This window comes from Amblyraja radiata, chromosome 28 (genome assembly GCF_010909765.2).
Source record: "Amblyraja radiata isolate CabotCenter1 chromosome 28, sAmbRad1.1.pri, whole genome shotgun sequence".
Lineage (NCBI taxonomy): Eukaryota > Metazoa > Chordata > Chondrichthyes > Rajiformes > Rajidae > Amblyraja > Amblyraja radiata.
In genome coordinates, this window is record NC_045983.1 from 16,236,268 (window position 1) to 16,254,380 (window position 18,113).

Below are 18,113 nucleotides of genomic sequence, written 5' to 3' on the forward strand. Positions count from 1 at the left end.
AAAGTATTATTTTGGATGCAAAGAACTGCAGATGTTGGTTTACAAAAAAAGACAAAGTGCTGAAGCAACTTGGTGGGTTAGGCAGCATCTCTGGAGAACATGGACTCTTCGGGTCGGGACTCTTCTTCAGACTGAATTACTCCAGCACTTTGTATCCATTTTTATTTTAATAGTCGTGACAATACAGAGGCTGCAGTGGGAAACAGATAGGTTATGTGTGCAGACAAATGATGGAGCATAATGTGGTGCGTATATGTGTTAATGGTTGAGAACTTCAATTTTCTTGGTGTTCATATTACCAAAGATGTATCATGGATCAACTACATTAATGCAACACCAAAGAAGGCAGTCCAATCTCTACTTCCTGTGGACATGGATGAAATTCAGCATGTCTTCCGTGACTCCTGCATATTGTCTGGTTGCATCACAGCTTGGTTTGGATCAGCACTGCCGAGAACAAAGAAATTCGGACAGTTCTACATGTAGCCCAGTTCAACTGGCCAATGCCTCCGTCTACACCGTATGCTGCATTAGGAAGGAGCTAACATAATCAAAGATTTGTCCCATCCCGGTCATTCTTTCTTATCCCTGCTCCTGTCCAGCAGAAGGTACAGAAGTCGATCTATATCCAGCTGTAGCCCAAGACAGCTTTCATCTTCATCTACAACACCTGTAATTTTCATGTCACCTGCAAACTTATTAATCATTAGTTCAAGTTACATTTACTGTCACATGCACACAATTGGTACAGTGAGAGTTGAATTACCATACAGCCATGCGACTAAAAACAACACAATACACCATAGAATTTAACATGAACATCCCCCACAGCGGAATCAACGTTTCCCACTGTGTGGGAAGGCAATAAAGTTCAGTCATCTTCCTCTTTGTTCACCCGTGGTCAGGGTCTTTGAGCCCCCCCGCAGTCGCCGCTATGGACGGCCCGATGTACCGGCCCTCTCGCCGGGATGATCGGAACTCCGGCGTTGGAACGGAAGAACACACTCAGCGGCTTGGAGTTTCCGAATCAGCCGCTTCTTACCGGAGACCACAGTTTCCGAGTCTGCAGGCCGAGCTAGGCGGAGCTCCAACACTGGCGTCCCCCGTCCCCCCACCCGGCAAGGGTCGCAGGACTCCACGGTGTTAAAGTCAGTGGCGCCCGAGGCTAGAAACTCCGCAAACCATACCTCCACGGTGTTAAAGTCAGCAGGCCCAACACTCTGGAACATCAACACAGACGATCCCCACCCAGCAAGGCATCATCCCGCTCCGAGATAGTAATTCAGCGCTCACATCAATATTTTCTTAATGTCTTTTATTACAGGACTGAATCAGATTGGAATTGCAATCAAAAGTGTGGATTTGGAAAACGACATCGGGAGCGCACTATTTCTCATAAGTATTTGCAACAATTGGAATTTAAATCCACAGCAATCTCGGTCATTGAGAGTTAATGTGTTCAAGAAGGAACTGCAGATGCTGGAAGATCGAAGGTACACAAAAATTCTGGAGAAACTCAGCGGGTGCAGCAGCATCTATCGTCTGAAGAAGGGTTTCGGCCCGAAACGTTGCCTATTTCCTTCGCTCCATAGATGCTGCTGCACCCGCTGAGTTTCTCCAGCTTTTTTGTGTACCATTGAGAGTTAATGATTAGTGTTAATACAATGACAGTTACTCTCAAGATGGACACTAAATGCTAGAGTAACTCAGCGGGTCAGGCAGCGTCTCTGGAGAAAAGGAATAGGTGATGGAAACATTACCTATTCAGTTTCTCCAGCGATGCTGCCTGAGCCGCTGAGTTACTCCAGCATTTTATGTCTATCTTCGGTGTAAACCAGCATTGCAGTTCCTTCCTAGACGGTCTCAATTTGTTTTGTTCAAATATAGACTATAGTATGTTCCTGTCCATTGCAACTTGTTTAATTGGGATATTATTCCCACATCCTCTTTCATTTAATTGGTGCCTCGCTCCCAAGCCCCCCTTTTTAATTCACTGCCCCCCACCCACCCATTCCGACCGAACCATCCTGCCGCAACCAGAGAGCAGTCCTGAACTACTATCTACCTTATCAGGGACCCCTGGACGATGTTTGATCAAACTTTACTGGCTTTATGTTGCACTAAACTATATTCCCTTATGTATCTGTAAACTGTATGGCTTGATTTTAATCATGCATTGTCTTTCCGCTTGCTGGTCAGCACGCAACAAAGGCTTTCACTACCTCCGCACACGTGGCCAGAAGCTAAACTGAAACTGAAACCTCCATTCCAATGCTTTTAAAATCCAAATCCCATGATTCCTTTATGATGATGGTCCAATTCTATACTGCCATCATAGAGTCTGTCCTCACCTTCTCCATCATGGTCTGGTTTGGCTCAGCCACCAAGCACGATATCCGGAGGCTGCAGCGAATCATTCGATCAGCTGAGACGGTTGTTGGCTGCAACCTTTCTTTCCCCCCCCCCACCCCCATTGACAAACTGTACACTGCAACGGCCGGGAAGCGAACGGATAAGATCGTCCCTGACCCCTCTCATCCTGACAACAAACCCTTTAAAGCACTTCCCTCTGGGAGGCGACTCAGGACCGTCAAAGCCGCCACAGCCACAGCCAGACGAGCAGTAGTTTTACTCAATAACCAAAAGTCTGTAGCCTCCTTTTGCTCTGGTAGTTTATTTAATTCACATGTTTAAGCTATAATGTTTTATTATTAATGTTTTTATGTTTTATTCTTAATGGTTTACTGTATGTCATGTTACTTGCGAGCGGAGCACCAAGGCAAATTCCTTGTATGTGTACATACTTGGCCAATAAATGTATTCATTATTATTCAAGTGCTAAATAAATGCTTTGTCCTGAGATTCCCACTGCAATGCATTATTTTGACACACATCGTGTGACATGGACCCATATGAAGTGAGACCTTTAACCACAATAGGAAGTTGGATATTGCTGTTGCATTTCCATCTGATACATTTCCTATGTATTGTTTTATTCCAGGATGGCTCTTGAGAACAGTCGACCGATGAAGACCTCGTATCCGGACCTGGTGCTGGATGCAGGCACTGCAGACTTTGGGGAAACGCACAGGAAAAAAATGAAAGACCATTCTTTGAAAAAGCAGCAGTGCAGAAACATAGTTATAGCAGCATGTGCTCTTTTAAATTCGGGTGGTGGAATCATTCATGTGAAAGTGGGGAATAAGGGTTACAACAAGATTACTGATGCAATTGGATTAGATATTGAACAAGGAATTTCCAATTTGGTAAAAAAACCGTCATTCCTAGAATTCATGCAGCAAGGGAGCACCATGTGGATTTTTGTGCAGTCTTGGACCAATAGCATTGATGAAGGATGGAATTTGCCACGATTGTGTTCTATAGCAAGCAATGTTTACTGTAGGACAGGCACTCAACGCATTGAATTAAATCCCCTTGAAGTGGAGGATTTATTCAGAGATAAACTCACTCGATCCCAAAGTAGTGATGAAGAAGATTCAGATTCTAGTAATAGTCTAGCAGCAAAAAAGTCTTATTTAATCCCTAAATGTGGGAATTCTGATATGTTAAATCAAAAGGAATTTCAATATGGTGACGTTATTAATTTTGGTGAGTCTGAACACGTTGAATTTAAAGCTTTTTCAGGGAAAAATACATCAGAGAGGATAAATGAAGCCATTCCGGCATTAATGTCTTCCTTTGCAAATGCAAATGGTTGGTTTATATTTGTAGGTGTCACTGATTCGAGGGAAGTTGTTGGATGTAGTCTTGAAGAACCTGATAGTTTTATCTCTAACATTATGAAAAGAAAACTAAAGATTGTGCATAAATGTTCCTCTCCAAGGGACATTGATTACAGACTTAATGTTGCCAGTGTTATGAAGGGATCAGGAGTGGTTGGCTCTTTGATAATATTATATGTGAAGCAGTCCTGCTGTGTAGTGTTTGCTGACAATCCTGACAGCTGGACCGTGGACGATGACCACGTTAAGAGAATGGAATATACTAAATGGGCTAAGATGTTGTTGGCTAAAGATCCTGGTAAGTGCCTGTTGTCTAAAATCTTTTGAAGTTCATCCCACAAAGTGGAAATATTCTACTGTAATGTTAAATTCTCTGGATTGCTGGTGAGATATGATTTTGAACATTTTATCTTTCCTGCAGAGATGGAAAAACTCTGTATGAATTTTGAGAATGAATTAAGTGTGGCTGCATCACCACCGAGGTGTAAGCCTGTGTTTTCAGTTGGAGGGGATGACTCTTTGGACAAGATGGTACAAAGGTTCTACAAAGGTTTGAAGCAACAGTGACTTTCATTCATTATTTCAATTATGCTTTATTGTCACGTGCAAAACACAGTGAAATTATTTTCAAGTCGCCAGGTTAGCACCATTTCCAAAGTCTTGTCCGCATGCTTGGTCTCTGTCTGGGTTGTTCAGCGAACCGATGTCTCTAACCTAGGCTGGCCACTTTTGCTACCCGGGGCCACCTCCTGCTGCCGACTTTGAAAGCGTGGAAGGTAAGTCCCCGGTCCCTCTCCGACTGGCCCTTGCTCCTCGTGATCGTCATCGCTGGCTCCCTCTTCTTCAGTTCTCTAATCTCTGGAGGATGAGCAGGGCCAGACTCAGCAGCTTCCCCGCTACAGGCTGCGGCCGTTGGGTCTTTCTGTGGGTTCCCAGTTCTGCGGCGGACGAGCCAGGCATGTTGCCGGGCCCTAGAAAATGCCATAGGGTCGTGCAACATGGAAACAGACCACTCATCCCACCATGTCCACGCTGACCAGTGGGAACCATTCCATATTAATCACATCTTCCAGTACTTAGCCTGCATACCAAGGCTATTCAAGTGCTTGTCTAGACAGTTCTTAAATGTTCTCAGCGACCAGTTTCCACTGCTTTCTGAATCTTTTACTTGCCATTCTGATGAAGGAAGCCCCCCCTCTCAGATCCCCTCTTGAGCTCTTGCCCCTTACTGGAAATCTACTTCACTGAGTTTTATCTGCCTCTGAAAACGTTTCCTGCTGTCTCTCCCTACCTCTACGTCTCATAATTTTGGTGTCGCTCTTCTGATTCTTCTTAAACTCCAGGGAAAACAGACCTCGCCTTTCCAGTCTCTTCTCATACTGAAATACTCTAGTCCAGGCAATTTCCTGGTGAAACTCCACTGCATCCTCTCTCACATCCTACCTATAGTGTAATGACATAACTGCACACACAGTATTTTATGCTGATGTCTGAACAGCATTTTATGAAGTTGGACCATAACCATGCTGCTCTTGTATTCAGTACCATGACTGATGAAGGCCAGTACAGGTATGCCCTTTTAAGCACGTCATTTACCGCAATGTTGCCAACAAGGATGATTGGACTTTTTCATCAAGGAACTTCTGTCCCTCAATATTCCCTGTACCTCAACCACTCATGGTGTATGTCCTAGCCTCAGTTGTATTCCAAAAATACATCACCTCACAATTAGGAACAAACTCCCCCTGCCCATTTCTCAGCCCAATTCACTGACATCAATATCTTCTTCTGGCCCAAGACTATCCTGTACACTATCAACAACTTCACAAATGTTTGTGTCATTTGCAAACTTATTGATCATGCCGCTACATTCACATCCAAATTATTTACATACATCACTGCTAGTCACAGGTATTCAATCACAAAAACAACCCTATACATCACCCTCTGTCTTCTATTCCAAACCATTTGGGATCTAATTTACCAACTTGCCCTGGATCCAATGGGCACTAATCCTTTGGAACAGTCACCCTTGCAGGGTTTTGTGGAATTCCTTACTGAAGTCCATGTAAACCTCATCTACTCTGCTTTATCAATACATGTTAGCAACTCAAAAATTAAATCAGATTGGTTAGACAGGATCTGTCCTTGACAAGCCATGCTGGCAACACTGATCAGCCCCTGCCTATCCAGGTGATCAATAACCCTGTCATTTAGGATTTTCCATCTTCCCCACCCCTGATATTAGGCTCATGTCTCTATAGTTAACAGGCTTTTCCCTGATGCGCTTCTAAACAATAGGAACCACATTTGCCATCCTTCAGTCATGTCGTACCTCACAAAGACAATTTAAATAATCTCAACCTGAGTCCCAGCAAATTCTTGCTTGCTTCCCATTGCAGCTTGAGATGGTGCTCATCTAGTCATTTCAGCCTGCTTAGGCATCAAGTACCTCCTCTTTGTTTGTGGAGGCTTGCACTAGAATTTCTCCTTCCCAGTGTCTGTACCATCGAACTACAAAGTCTGCTCTGCGAACACCAACAAAAATAATTCATTTTAATCCTCACCTAGATGTTCTGGCTTCCCAATGGATCCCACTCTTTCCTGGTTATTTTTTGCCGCTGCCATTTGGTTAAATTGTTTGTCTCCCTAATTTTCTTAATTTAGTTTAGACATGCAGAGATACAGTGCGGAAACAGGCCATTCGGCCCACCGAGTCCTCACCGCCCCCGCACACTAAAACTTTCCCACACACACTCGAGATAATTTACAATTTTACCAATCCAATTAACCTACAAACCTGTGCATCTTTGGAGTGTGGGAGGAAACCGGAGCTCCCGGAGAAAATCCACGCAGGTCAAGGAGAACGTACAAATATCATACAGACAGCATCCGTTGTCAGAATGGAACCCGGGTCTCTGGCACTGTAAGGCAGCAATCTAGATTTAGATTCAGATTTGCTTTAACCATGTCTGCCGCTGCCATTCCGTGACCCCAATATGCCTTCCTAATTTCCTTATTAATTTTCTCCCGACACTTTTTATATCTTTGATGCATTTCCCTGTGTTTACTTCTCTACATCTGCTATATGCTTCCTTTTTTCTCTTTATCCACCTGGACATCCAAGGTTTCCTGTACCTGTTAGCCTTGCCTTTTATCCAGGAAGGTACATATTGGTCCTGAACTCTCGCTATTTCACTCCATGCTTGCCATTGTGCAGATGAAGACTTAATCGTAAGTGGATGCTCCCAGTGTTACCTTAACCCAGTAAGTTCCAACTGATAATGCAACTAAATAGGCGAGTGAAGGGACAGCATATCTCTTTAGTAATGAGATGTTACTTAATGAGACTAAGAAAGAGAAGTTCAATTGAATAGGAACATGTCCAAACAGAAGATAGACACAAAGTGCTGCGTCAGGCAACATCTGTGGAGAGAAGGAATGGGTCATGTTTCGGGTTGAGAACCTACTTCAGACTGCTGTTCATACGGATACTGAAAGGTAAACAGAGAGAGGAAAAAATGGAGTTACTTCATGAAAGAAAACACATTTAATATTTGACATTTTTATCAATTGTATTTCACTAGTGTGAAGGAATGATATCACATGAATTTGCTCATTTTTGGGTCTAAGATTTTTGGTCATTAATAAATATGTTATTACAATGGTACTTATACAATGAAATAGCTTTCTTGGGCAGATTTACTGGGCACTCGTGAATGTTCAGGATGGTGATGAAACTTTGGGAGGTTGGCAGTGAGCTGTCTTTTCCATGTAGCAAAACATGTGGCAATTTGCAAAGCTTAAGTTACTTAGTTAGAGCAAGTTCTAATGCTATTTAGTATCTTCATCATCAGCTTAATAATGCAGTTTTCACTCTATAATTTTCAGATGACTATAAATCCTTTTGTGGAATCAAAACATTTCCAGAAACAGTCTGTAAGGAACTATTTCGTGGTCATCCAGGTTTGGAAAGCCTGCTCCCTGGAATGAAACCTGGAGGAAGAAAGGGGATTCTGATATTCTCCAGAAGCTGGGCTGTTGATATAAACTTACGAAAGCACAATGATGTAATATGTGATGCCCTGCTCCTGGCCACGGGTGGAGCTCCACTGCTCTATACTGTTGTCACAAAAGAAGATGATGCAATAACTGAGCATTCACGAAACACAGCCATGTCCATCAAACAAAAGCTGGTGAATGTGGGTGGATATGCAGGAAAACTCTGTGTCATTCCTAAAATCCTTCACTATGTAGACCCTGAAATGGCTAAACGTGGTAATGCAAGCAGTCAGCAGCAGACTGAACATGTGTTACAATTTCGGTACCCACCAAGTTATGAAGACTTAACAAAAGATGACATCACAAAATTGCTGAAAGCAGTCACCATTGTCCTACTACATTTCACGTCTGTCCTAAGTGATAAGATTGGCAGTGAATTTCTCAATCTACTATCATTCCAGCAATTTCAGATCCTTCATTCAAAACACGACATTGAGAAATGTAAAAAACTGTTTATACATGGTCTTCCTGGAACTGGCAAAACAGTCATGGCTGAACATCTCGTCAGAAGAATTATGAACACCTTCCACTGTACAAGAGATGAAGTTCTTTACATTTGTGAAAATAGGCCGTTGCAGATATTTATGAGGTAATATCTGCATTTCTACCATTGCAAGTTCTATTATTTATTTGGAGTATAGAGTGGAGTTCTGGTTGCCCCATTAACGAAAATATGTGGAGGCTTGGAGAGGGTGCTAATCTGAGGAAAGACATCCAATCTGAGGAAAGACATTCTTGGCATAGAGTACAGAGAAGGTTCACCAGACTGATTCCTGGGATGGCAGGACTTTCATATGAAGAAAGACTGGATAGACTCGGCTTGTACTCGCTAGAATTTAGAAGACTGAGGGGGGATCTTATAGAAACTTACAAAATTCTTAAGGGGTTGGACAGGCTGGATGCAGGAAGATTATTCCCGATGTTGGGGAAGTCCAGAACAACGGGGTCACAGTTTAAGGATAAGGGGGAAGTCGTTTAGGACCGAGATGAGAAAATCATTTTTTACACAGAGAGTGGTGAATCTGTGGAATTCTCTGCCACAGAAGGTAGTTGAGGCCAATTCATTGGCTATATTTAAGAGGGAGTTAGATGTTGACCTTGTGGATAATGGGATCAGGGGGTATGGAGAGAAGGCAGGTACAGGATACTGAGTTGGATGATCAGCCATGATCATATTGAATGGCGTTGTAGGCTCGAAGGGTTGAATGGCCTACTCTTGCAGCTATTTTCTATGTTTCTATGTGCAGAGGAGGTTTACCAGAATGCTGCCCGGATTAGAGGGTTTCAGCTATTGGCACCTTTTCCCCAGGTGGAAATGCCCAACATTACAGGGCGCAGCTATAAAGTGAAAGATTAATGGAGATGTGCGGGGCAAGTATTTTTTACATTGAGAATGATTACGGACTGAACACATTGCCAGGAGTGGTGGTGGAGGCACATACAATGGTGGTGTTTAAGATCTTTTTAGATAGGCACATGGATGTGCAGGGAACAGAGCACTTTATATGGATCATGTGTAGGCAGATGAGATCTTGGCATCACGTTTGGCACAAGTATTGCTGGCTGAAGGGCCTATTGATGTGCTGTACTGTTCTGTCAGAGTTCTCTATAAAATAGACCATTGTCTTTGATAGCCATGGAGCTGTACAGCACTGGAACAGGCCCTTCAGTACATGTACATGTTGACCAAGTTACCATTCCAGCCTGGTCCCATTTGGCCCATCTATCTATATTACTAAATCTCTGTTCTTGACCGCTTTTGGCCTTCTGTGCTGCGATTTCCGAGAGAACGCCGCCACCTACGGCCGTCATTTTTGGCCACCTCGCGCAGAGCCCCCCTCCACCGCATGTGTGCTGAGGATTTTTCCTGTAGATGAAAAATGACAGAGATATTAATGTTTTTACAAAATTCCCCATTCTCTCTGCTGCCCCTGCTGGAGGGAGGGGGAGGGACTATAAAACCCGGAAGTGGTGTGCCTCAAGCAGTCTCTGCAAGTGGTGTGCCTCAATCAGAGCTCTGAATAACACTGAACAAATGTCTCCACAGCTGTGAGTACCCATAATGTGGTTTGAAAATGAAAATATGGTTAGTTTGAGGAAAAAAGCATTGCCTGCAAATGGTTGTTTGGGTTGAAGTAAAAAGGCACCCTCTCTCTCTCTCCCCTCATCTCTCTCCCCCCCCGTCTCTTTCCCTTCCTCTCTCCCCCCCCTCTCCTCTCCCCCCTCCTCTCTCCCCCCTCCTCTCTCCTCTCCTCCCTCCTCTCCTCTCACCCCCAGCCTCTCTTCCCTCCTCTCTCCTCTCCCCCCTCTCCTCTCCCCCCCTCTCTCCTCTCCCCCTCCCCTCTCCCCCTACCCCTCCCCTCTCCTCTCCCCCCCCCTCTCCTCTCCTCCCCCTCCTCTCCCCCCTCCCCTCTCCTCTCCCCCTCCTCTCCTCTCTCCCCCTCTCCTCTCCCCCCTCTCCTCTCCCCCCCTCCCCCCCCTCTCTCTCCCCTCTTTTTCTCCCTCTCCCCTCCATCCCCTCCCCCACCGTCCCTCCCCTAAACCCCCCTCCCCCCCACACACCCCTACCCCCTTCCCTCCAGCCCCCTCCCTGCTCCCCACCTCACCTCACCCCCCTCTCAGCACACCCTCTCTCCCCCCGTCGCTCCCCCCTCCCCCCCTCTCTCTCTCTCTCCCCTCCATCCCCTCCCCACCCTCCCTTAAACCCCCTCCCCTCCACACCCCCTACCCTCCCCCCTCCCCCCTCCCTGCTCCCCCTCTCCCCCTCACCCCCCTCTCAGCACCCCCTCTCTCTCCCCCTCACTCTCAGCACCCCCTCTCTCTCTCCCCTTCACTCTCACCCTCTCTTTCTCCTCCCCCACCTTTCCGCCCTCACCCACCCTCCCTCTTCTCCTCCTCTCCACCCCCCATCCCTCTTGCCCCTCTCTGTGTCTCTGTCTCTCTCTCTCTGTCTCTGCCCCTTCTCTCTCTGCTCTCACTCTCTAACACCGCCCCCCCCCCCCCTCTCTAGATGTGACTGCAAGTTGGGGACTATGCGTCAGTAGATAGGGTGGTTATGGGGTAAAAGGAGCAAATTAATAATATTAATATAATATCAAGGGGGGTAATTAGCGTGAGTGCGGGGGGGGGAGGGGGATAGTTAGTGTGTGTGACGCTACATGCCGCCTCCCCCCCCCCCCCCAGAACCGCACGTTGGGGAAACAGACCCAACGGGTCTGCACTTGGTCAAGTATATTACTAAAAGTCTGATCTTGACTGCTTTTGGCCCACTATGCTGCGATTTCCGAGAGAACGCCGCGACCTATGGCCGTCATTTTTGGCGCCTCGCTCAGAGCCCCCCTCAACCTTCCGTGACCGGAGGATTTTTCCCATCGATGAAAAATCAGAGAGATATTAATGTTTTTTTTAAATTCGCCATTCTCTCTGCTGCCTCCACTGGCGGCAGGGGGGAGGGACTATTAAACCCAGAAGTGTAGCCCCTCACTCTCTGCCAGACCCAGGAAGCGAGAGTGTCACGGCTCTCTGAGCTGCGAATAACACTGAACGCACGTTTACCCCACAGTGAGTCCCTCGATGCGACTAAAGTGGCTACTGCCCAATTGTTTGCCTCGCCTTTTTAAAAAGTTTGTGTTCACAAAATGAATTTTGGTTGTTGGGTGGCTGCTGCCCAATTGTTTGCCTTGGCTTGGCTTTTAAAATCATTGCAATAGTTGGCTACCAGCCCAAGAACCCATTCGTCCCACAATGTCTATACTAGCCCTCTGGAAACCAGTACCTTCGGCCTGCAACACCCACACTAGCGCAACAGAAAGTCCCCCCCCCCCCCACCCCCACTCCCACTGGCGAGCAATATTGGAATTGGTGGAGAGGTGGAATATTGCGTTGGTGACCAGCCCTCCCGTGTGATGCTGGGACCCAACGGGTCCCACTTAGTCTAAACTATTCCTACCCATGTATCTGTCAAAATGTTTTTTAAAAGTTGGAAGTGTACCTGCTTCTAAAGAGTCCTCTGGCAGCCCATTCCAGATATTTCTGAGTAAAAAAGGTTGTCCCTAAGGTTCCTCTTAAATCTTTCTCCTCTCCTCTAGTTTTAGAATCCTATCCCCTGGGAAAAAGAGTGAGTGCTTCCTTTATCCATGCCCTTCATTACATTGTACACCTCAATATGTTCGCTCCTCAGCCTCCTATGCTCCAAAGAGAAAGTCTCAGCCTATCTAACCTTTCCTGTAACTCAAGCCCAGGTAACATCTTGGTGAATCTCTTCTGTACTTTTTCCAACTTGAAGACATAGTTCCGATAGCTGGATGACTGGATCTACACACAACCCAAGTGTAGCTTCACCAATAACTTGTACACAACATCATTTTGTACTGCTATTTCAACTTTTGTACTCAATGACCTTCCCATTGGAGGCAAGCATGCCAAAGGCTTTCTTCACCACCCTGTCCATTTAATTCTCCACTTTCAGGGAACCATGTACTCCCAGGTTGCATGATATATGTATTTTATCCATTTTGCCCAGAGTATTGTGAGTGTCATTCTTTAGATGTGTTTCTTGCAAAAACATTATATCTGAATTCAGTGATTTCAAACGTGCCAGTACTTTGCCTCAGCCCTCGGGCTCTTCCTCCTCCTTTTTCCTTTTTTCTCCCCGCCACCCCCCATCAGTCTCAAGAAGGGTTTCGGCCCGTAATGTTACCTATTTCCTTCGCTCCATAGATGCTGCTGCACCCGCTGAGTTTCTCCAGCAATTTTGTGTACCTTCGATTTTCCAGCATCTGCAGTTCCTTCTTAAACAGTACTTTGCCTCTTTTGACTGGGTTGTTTACTCCTCTAGTATTCCAACTTGTGAATTTCAAACCTTTTTTCGTGTCAGTCTCATTACTTACGTTTCTTTGCATAATGCCCCTGTCCCACTTAGGAAACCTGAACGGAAACCTCTGGAGACTTTGCGCCCCACCCAAGGTTTCCGTGCGGTTCCCGGAGATTTTTGTCAGTCTCCCTACCTGCTTCCACTACCTCCAACCTCCAGGAACCACACGGAAATCTTGGGTGGGGCGCAGTCTCCAGAGGTTTCCGTTCAGGTTTCCTAAGTGGGACGGGCGTTATTGTGTATCAAATGGGGTGTCTTTATCTACAAGAGTTCGGTCTTCCTGAATAGATCTGTCCTTGACTGATTTTCTCAGTGTTTTCTGCATTAGAACTAGTAACTTACCTAACAACAATAACAAAAATATAAGATCTCTAGCCATTACCAAAATAGTTATGGTGAGAGTTCCCTATGGGAACTATCAATTTAGATTTAATAATGCTTATCAGTCTGGTCTTTATCTTGGCCTCGTCTACCTTGTTATGTTCATAGAAACATAGAAATTAGGTGCAGGAGTAGGCCATTCGGCCCTTCGAGCCTGCACCGCCATTCAATATGATCATGGCTGATCATCCAACTCAGTATCCCGTACCTGCCTTCTCTCCATACCCTCTGATCCCCTTAGCCACAAGGGCCACATCTAACTCCCTCTTAAATATAGCCAATGAACTGGCCTCGACTACCCTCTGTGGCAGAGAGTTCCAGAGATTCACCACTCTCTGTGTGAAAAAAGTTATTCTCATCTCGGTTTTAAAGGATTTCCCCCTTATCCTTAAGCTGTGACCCCTTGTCCTGGACTTCCCCAACATTGGGAGCAATCTTCCTGCATCTAGCCTGTCCAACCCCTTAAGAATTTTGTAAGTTTCTGTAAGATCCCCTCTCAATCTCCTAAATTCTAGAGAGTATAAACCAAGTCTATCCAGTCTTTCTTCATAAGACAGTCCTGACATCCCAGGAATCAGTCTGGTGAACCTTCTCTGCACTCCCTCTATGGCAATAATGTCCTTCCTCAGATTTGGAGACCAAAACTGTACGCAATACTCCAGGTGTGGTCTCACCAAGACCCTGTACAACTGTAGTAGAACCTCCCTGCTCCTATACTCAAATCCTTTTGCTATGAAAGCTAACATACCATTCGCTTTCTTCACTGCCTGCTGCACCTGCATGCCTACTTTCAATGACGGGTGTACCATGACACCCAGGTCTCGCTGCATCTCCCCTTTTCCTAGTCGGCCACCATTTAGATAATAATTCATAATCAACCTTGTAGGCTGAAATATTTTTGTTTTAATCCTTTACTTCTGGGTGTCCAAATAAACTATAAAATGTAGCCCAACAGAACCGTACAACCAATTGGCAGAAGAAGGATTAGGAAGCAGTAATGCGATGACTATCAGTTAGTCCATTTGTGGCGGACAAATGTTGGCCAGGACTCCAGAGAGAACTCCCTTGTCCTTTGAGTTTGCCTCATGACACATGGGCCCTGGCTTCACATCTCATCCAAAAGATGTTGCAACTGCTTTGGAGTATCACTAGACATTGTTCAAGTTTCTGGAGTTGAATCGACAAACTGAGATGAGACAAAGCCACAGCTGGCAAGCTTTCCATTGCAGTCCTGCTAGAACATCTGCACAAGTGTTAAACTATGTGTCCAGATGCATGAAGACTGTCATAATTTATTGCTTCTGTATTTGTATTTATGACGCAGATCATGTTTTTTAAATAATATTTTATTGAATTTTTAATAATATTTTATTGCATTTTGATTTTAGCCAAAGATTGAAATCTATGTGTGTTACAAGGAAAATGTTTATGAAAGGTGAGTTTCCAAATGTGAAACATATCGTCGTTGATGAGGCGCAAAACTTCCGCAATGAAGATGGTGGCTGGTATAATAAGGCTCAGGCTCTCAGAACAAACAAAGAAACGCATCCTAATGGACCAGGAGTCTTCTGGATTTTCATGGATCAGTTCCAAACTTCCCACGTTTTTAAGACTGGATTACCAGGAATTGATTTCCAGGATCCGAAAGAGGAGTTGACTATAGTGGTTCGGAATGCAAAGAAAATACACAATGTTGTCCTTGAACATATCAATAAGAGTTTAAAATCTAGGATAGAAGGATCTAGATTTCTCGAAAAGCTAGCTCAAAGTACCAAATGCAATCACTCATTTGCAGGGGAGGCTGAAATAAATAATGAAATGACACAAATGGAGATTGTCAACAAGATAGCAGAGCAAATACAATCGTACTTTAAGGAAGGCTATGCACGTGAAGATATAGCCATCCTGTGCAGGACTAGCAAAGAATGTGAATGGTACCACGATTCACTAGAGGCAAAGCTTAAAACACAAATTTTAAAAGCAGACAAAATACTGGAAAATGCTATTGTCCTAGATAGTTTGCGCCGATTTTCAGGCCTAGAGAGGACAATTGTATTTGCCATCAACCCTGTACCTCATCCAGCACAGAGCGTACTAACTTCTAACATTGTGGTCTGTGTGGCATCGCGAGCAAGGACAAAACTTCATATATTTTATGAAGTTCCCTTTTTGACTGTGCAAAATAATTAAATCTGAAGTTACTTCAGACTATGTGCATTTAAAGGGGTGGGATAATTATTGATGATACAACAAGACAATTCTTAACATTTAACATGGGGGTGGCAGTACAGGGTGGGTGTTGCTTCAAAGAGTGTAGTTTCTAACAGAATGCAAAAGTTTTGACTTTTTTAAGAGATAAGCGCTGTTTTTGGTATTTTAATTAAGGCAGGAATAAATTAATAAACGGCTGCACTTGTACGGAATATAGATTAGGACAGTGCTAAGTCCCTGAATGAGAAGGCAGTGCTGTACTCTGACATTTATAGTTTAAACCTGAAAGCAAATGTTTCTGAGTGTTAATAGACAATTTATTTACGTTGTGGGGGATGGCTGAAACCTACAGTTTCAGCAGCATGTGGTTATTCAGGACACCACAAGTCCTGGGGACAATGTCTGCATAAAGTGCCTTCAGCTGCATGAACTTGACATTAGGATTCTGAAGCTTGAGAAATAGCTGAAGTTGCTGCAGGGTCAGGGATGCCGGGAGTTTTCTCTGTTGTATACTCCAGTAACTGGCTATCTCGTAGCCTCTGCATTTGAAAGACAGGAAACTTGGGAATATTGAGGGTGTGTATTTATATTAATCCAGTGGTGAATGACGATTACTTGAAAGAGGTAGGCTGGAACATTCAGTAGAACCGTTGATAGAGGACTTCCCGCAGAGATACAGAGAAGGGTAGAAATGTAATGGCCCTGGAGGATAGCGTCGTCAGGGGTTCAGAGCAGTTTTCTCTAACTATCTGTGTATTTCATGCTTGACGGGATGCCTCCCTGGTGACAGGACACACTGAATGGTAGGGCTCTGGGTAGTGTTGTGGAGCAGAGGGATTTAGGAATGGAGGTGCATAGCTCCCTGAAGGTGGAATTGCAGGTAGATCGGTTGGCTTTTGGCACATTGGCCTTCATCAGTAAAATAGATTATTACTATCTATCCCTCTCATAATTTGTATATCTATGTCACATCATTCCCATTAACCTTCCCCAGTCCAGGGAAGCAACCCCATCCTATCCTTTATAATTGAACTGTAATTCAGATAAAATCCAGGTAAATCTCTTCCGCACTTTCTCCAGCACACTCAATTTGAACTACAGTGTGTTGACCAGAACTGATTTCAATACTTCAGATGTGGTCTAACCAATGCTTTATGAAGATGTTACATGATGTCAATGTTCTTTTATTTTCTGCCATGGTTGATGAAGGCAAGGGCCACACCATAGTCACCACCCTAAATATCTGTGTTGCCACTTTTTGGGAGCTATGAACATGTACCTCAAAGTTTATTTACCAACATTTCTTAGTGTGCAACCATTGACTGTATAAGTCCTGACCTTGTTTAGTTTCCCAAATGCAAAACCTTGCACTTATTGGAATTAAATTAAAATTTCCAACACTCCGCCCAGCTAATCAATATCAAGCTGTAGCCTTAGACAATCCACCTCCAATGTTAGTCAAATTAGATTTTGCGTTACTGTTAGTTATTTTTAGAATAAAGGACAAAGTAGGAGAGAACTTTCAGATACCTGGTCAGAAGGCAGCTATCTTGACAAACATGTAACACCAAAATAAAAATGGGGGAGCAAGGACATGCCCAGTTACTACAGGTCGTTCGGTTAATCCTGATGGCAACAAAGTTCTTAGAAACTAGTCAAAGTTAAAATTAAACACCCAGCAAATTTGTTAATGAAGAGACATCACTGATTGTTAAAGGCAAATATTTCTTGTCTAATCTGATTACATTTCTTTGGAACATAAAACAGTTGAGCTCATGAACAATGTTTGCGGAAAATAATGGCAGTAGGTAATAGGGAAAGTTGATGAAGGAGAATAGCCGATGCCATTTACATGGATTTTCAGGAGAAACGAGAAAGTACATCCAAAGGCCAGACTGTGGTTTGGAATTAAAAGACCAGTAACTGCAAACACAGGAGATTAGCTGAAGGCAGGAGGTTGTTTATCAGACTGGAGGATGATAGGTGTTCCCAGGAGTTCCTGCCATAACCATTCTTTTTATATATCTGTATATAGCAATCATGTTTATGCAGCGAGCAGGTGTGATCTGCCTGTACGGCTGGTGAAAACGGAGCTAATCGAGTCTTTCCGAAGGGAATTAGATGGGGATGTGAATGAATGATATGCAGGATTATTGAGAAAGAGGGAGTGAATGGGACAGATGGGATTATTTTACAAAGAGCAGCAAAATCTGCACGGCCTTTTGTGCCATTTAATTTCAAATGTAACAAATCTCATTATTAAGTAATTTTTGATGAAGCCTCTCTGAGGAGCAAAGCTAATTAATGGGATTGTCCGCAGTGCTAAAACCATGTTTTCCATTGTGGGGTATATATCATTAGTAAACATTTTATCCAAAAATATATTGCTTCCAATTTTGATTTAAATGTTTTTGCTGCTTTTGGTCTATGCATAATGTTATGTGTCATTTTGCATAATGAACTTTCCAATCAAGCATTATATTCAAGAAATTGTTTATTTCATTGTACTCATACATTAATTCTGAACGGTTGAATACGTGATTGGCTGCGTTATCTTTCCATGTTCAAATATGTATAAACCAAAGGCTTTCAATAAACTAACTGTTAATTATGGCTTAAGGTTGGTTCTCTCCGTGTTGTGATCCTCCTTAAGAGTGAAATACTGATGCTCGATTTGAGTATCAGCTGTGAGTATTCAACTCAATTGGTTATTAACAACAAATTAGGCATCAGAGGTCTCCAAATCTAAATCCTAATCAGTTGAAATTTCATATTTACCTTGTGATCCCCTTGAAGATCTCTGAAACACGGTATCATCTTTACTCTTCTAATAGGCACACATA

The 18,113-nt window shown here is 43.9% G+C and overlaps 1 protein-coding gene across 1 annotated transcript; it reads left to right on the forward strand.

The window, feature by feature from the left end:
* The first annotated feature begins 2,942 nt into the window (after positions 1-2,942).
* On the forward strand, positions 2,943-17,277 carry LOC116989161 (schlafen family member 13-like). The gene is made up of 4 exons (XM_033046386.1): positions 2,943-4,041; positions 4,165-4,293; positions 7,635-8,394; positions 14,448-17,277. The coding sequence occupies exons 1-4, from the start codon at positions 3,003-3,005 to the stop codon at positions 15,247-15,249; spliced, it is 2,730 nt and encodes a 909-aa protein (XP_032902277.1). The 5' UTR covers positions 2,943-3,002; the 3' UTR covers positions 15,250-17,277.
* Positions 17,278-18,113: the final 836 nt, after the last annotated feature.

Excerpts from the sequence above, each read along its gene's own strand:
- LOC116989161 (XM_033046386.1), top strand. The coding sequence starts at position 3,003 with ATGGCTCTTGAGAACAGTCGACCGATGAAGACCTCGTATCCGGACCTG. Across the intron at positions 4,042-4,164 it reads GTTGTTGGCTAAAGATCCTG|AGATGGAAAAACTCTGTATG; the intron begins GTAAGTGCCTGT and ends TCTTTCCTGCAG. Across the intron at positions 8,395-14,447 it reads CCGTTGCAGATATTTATGAG|CCAAAGATTGAAATCTATGT; the intron begins GTAATATCTGCA and ends TTTTGATTTTAG.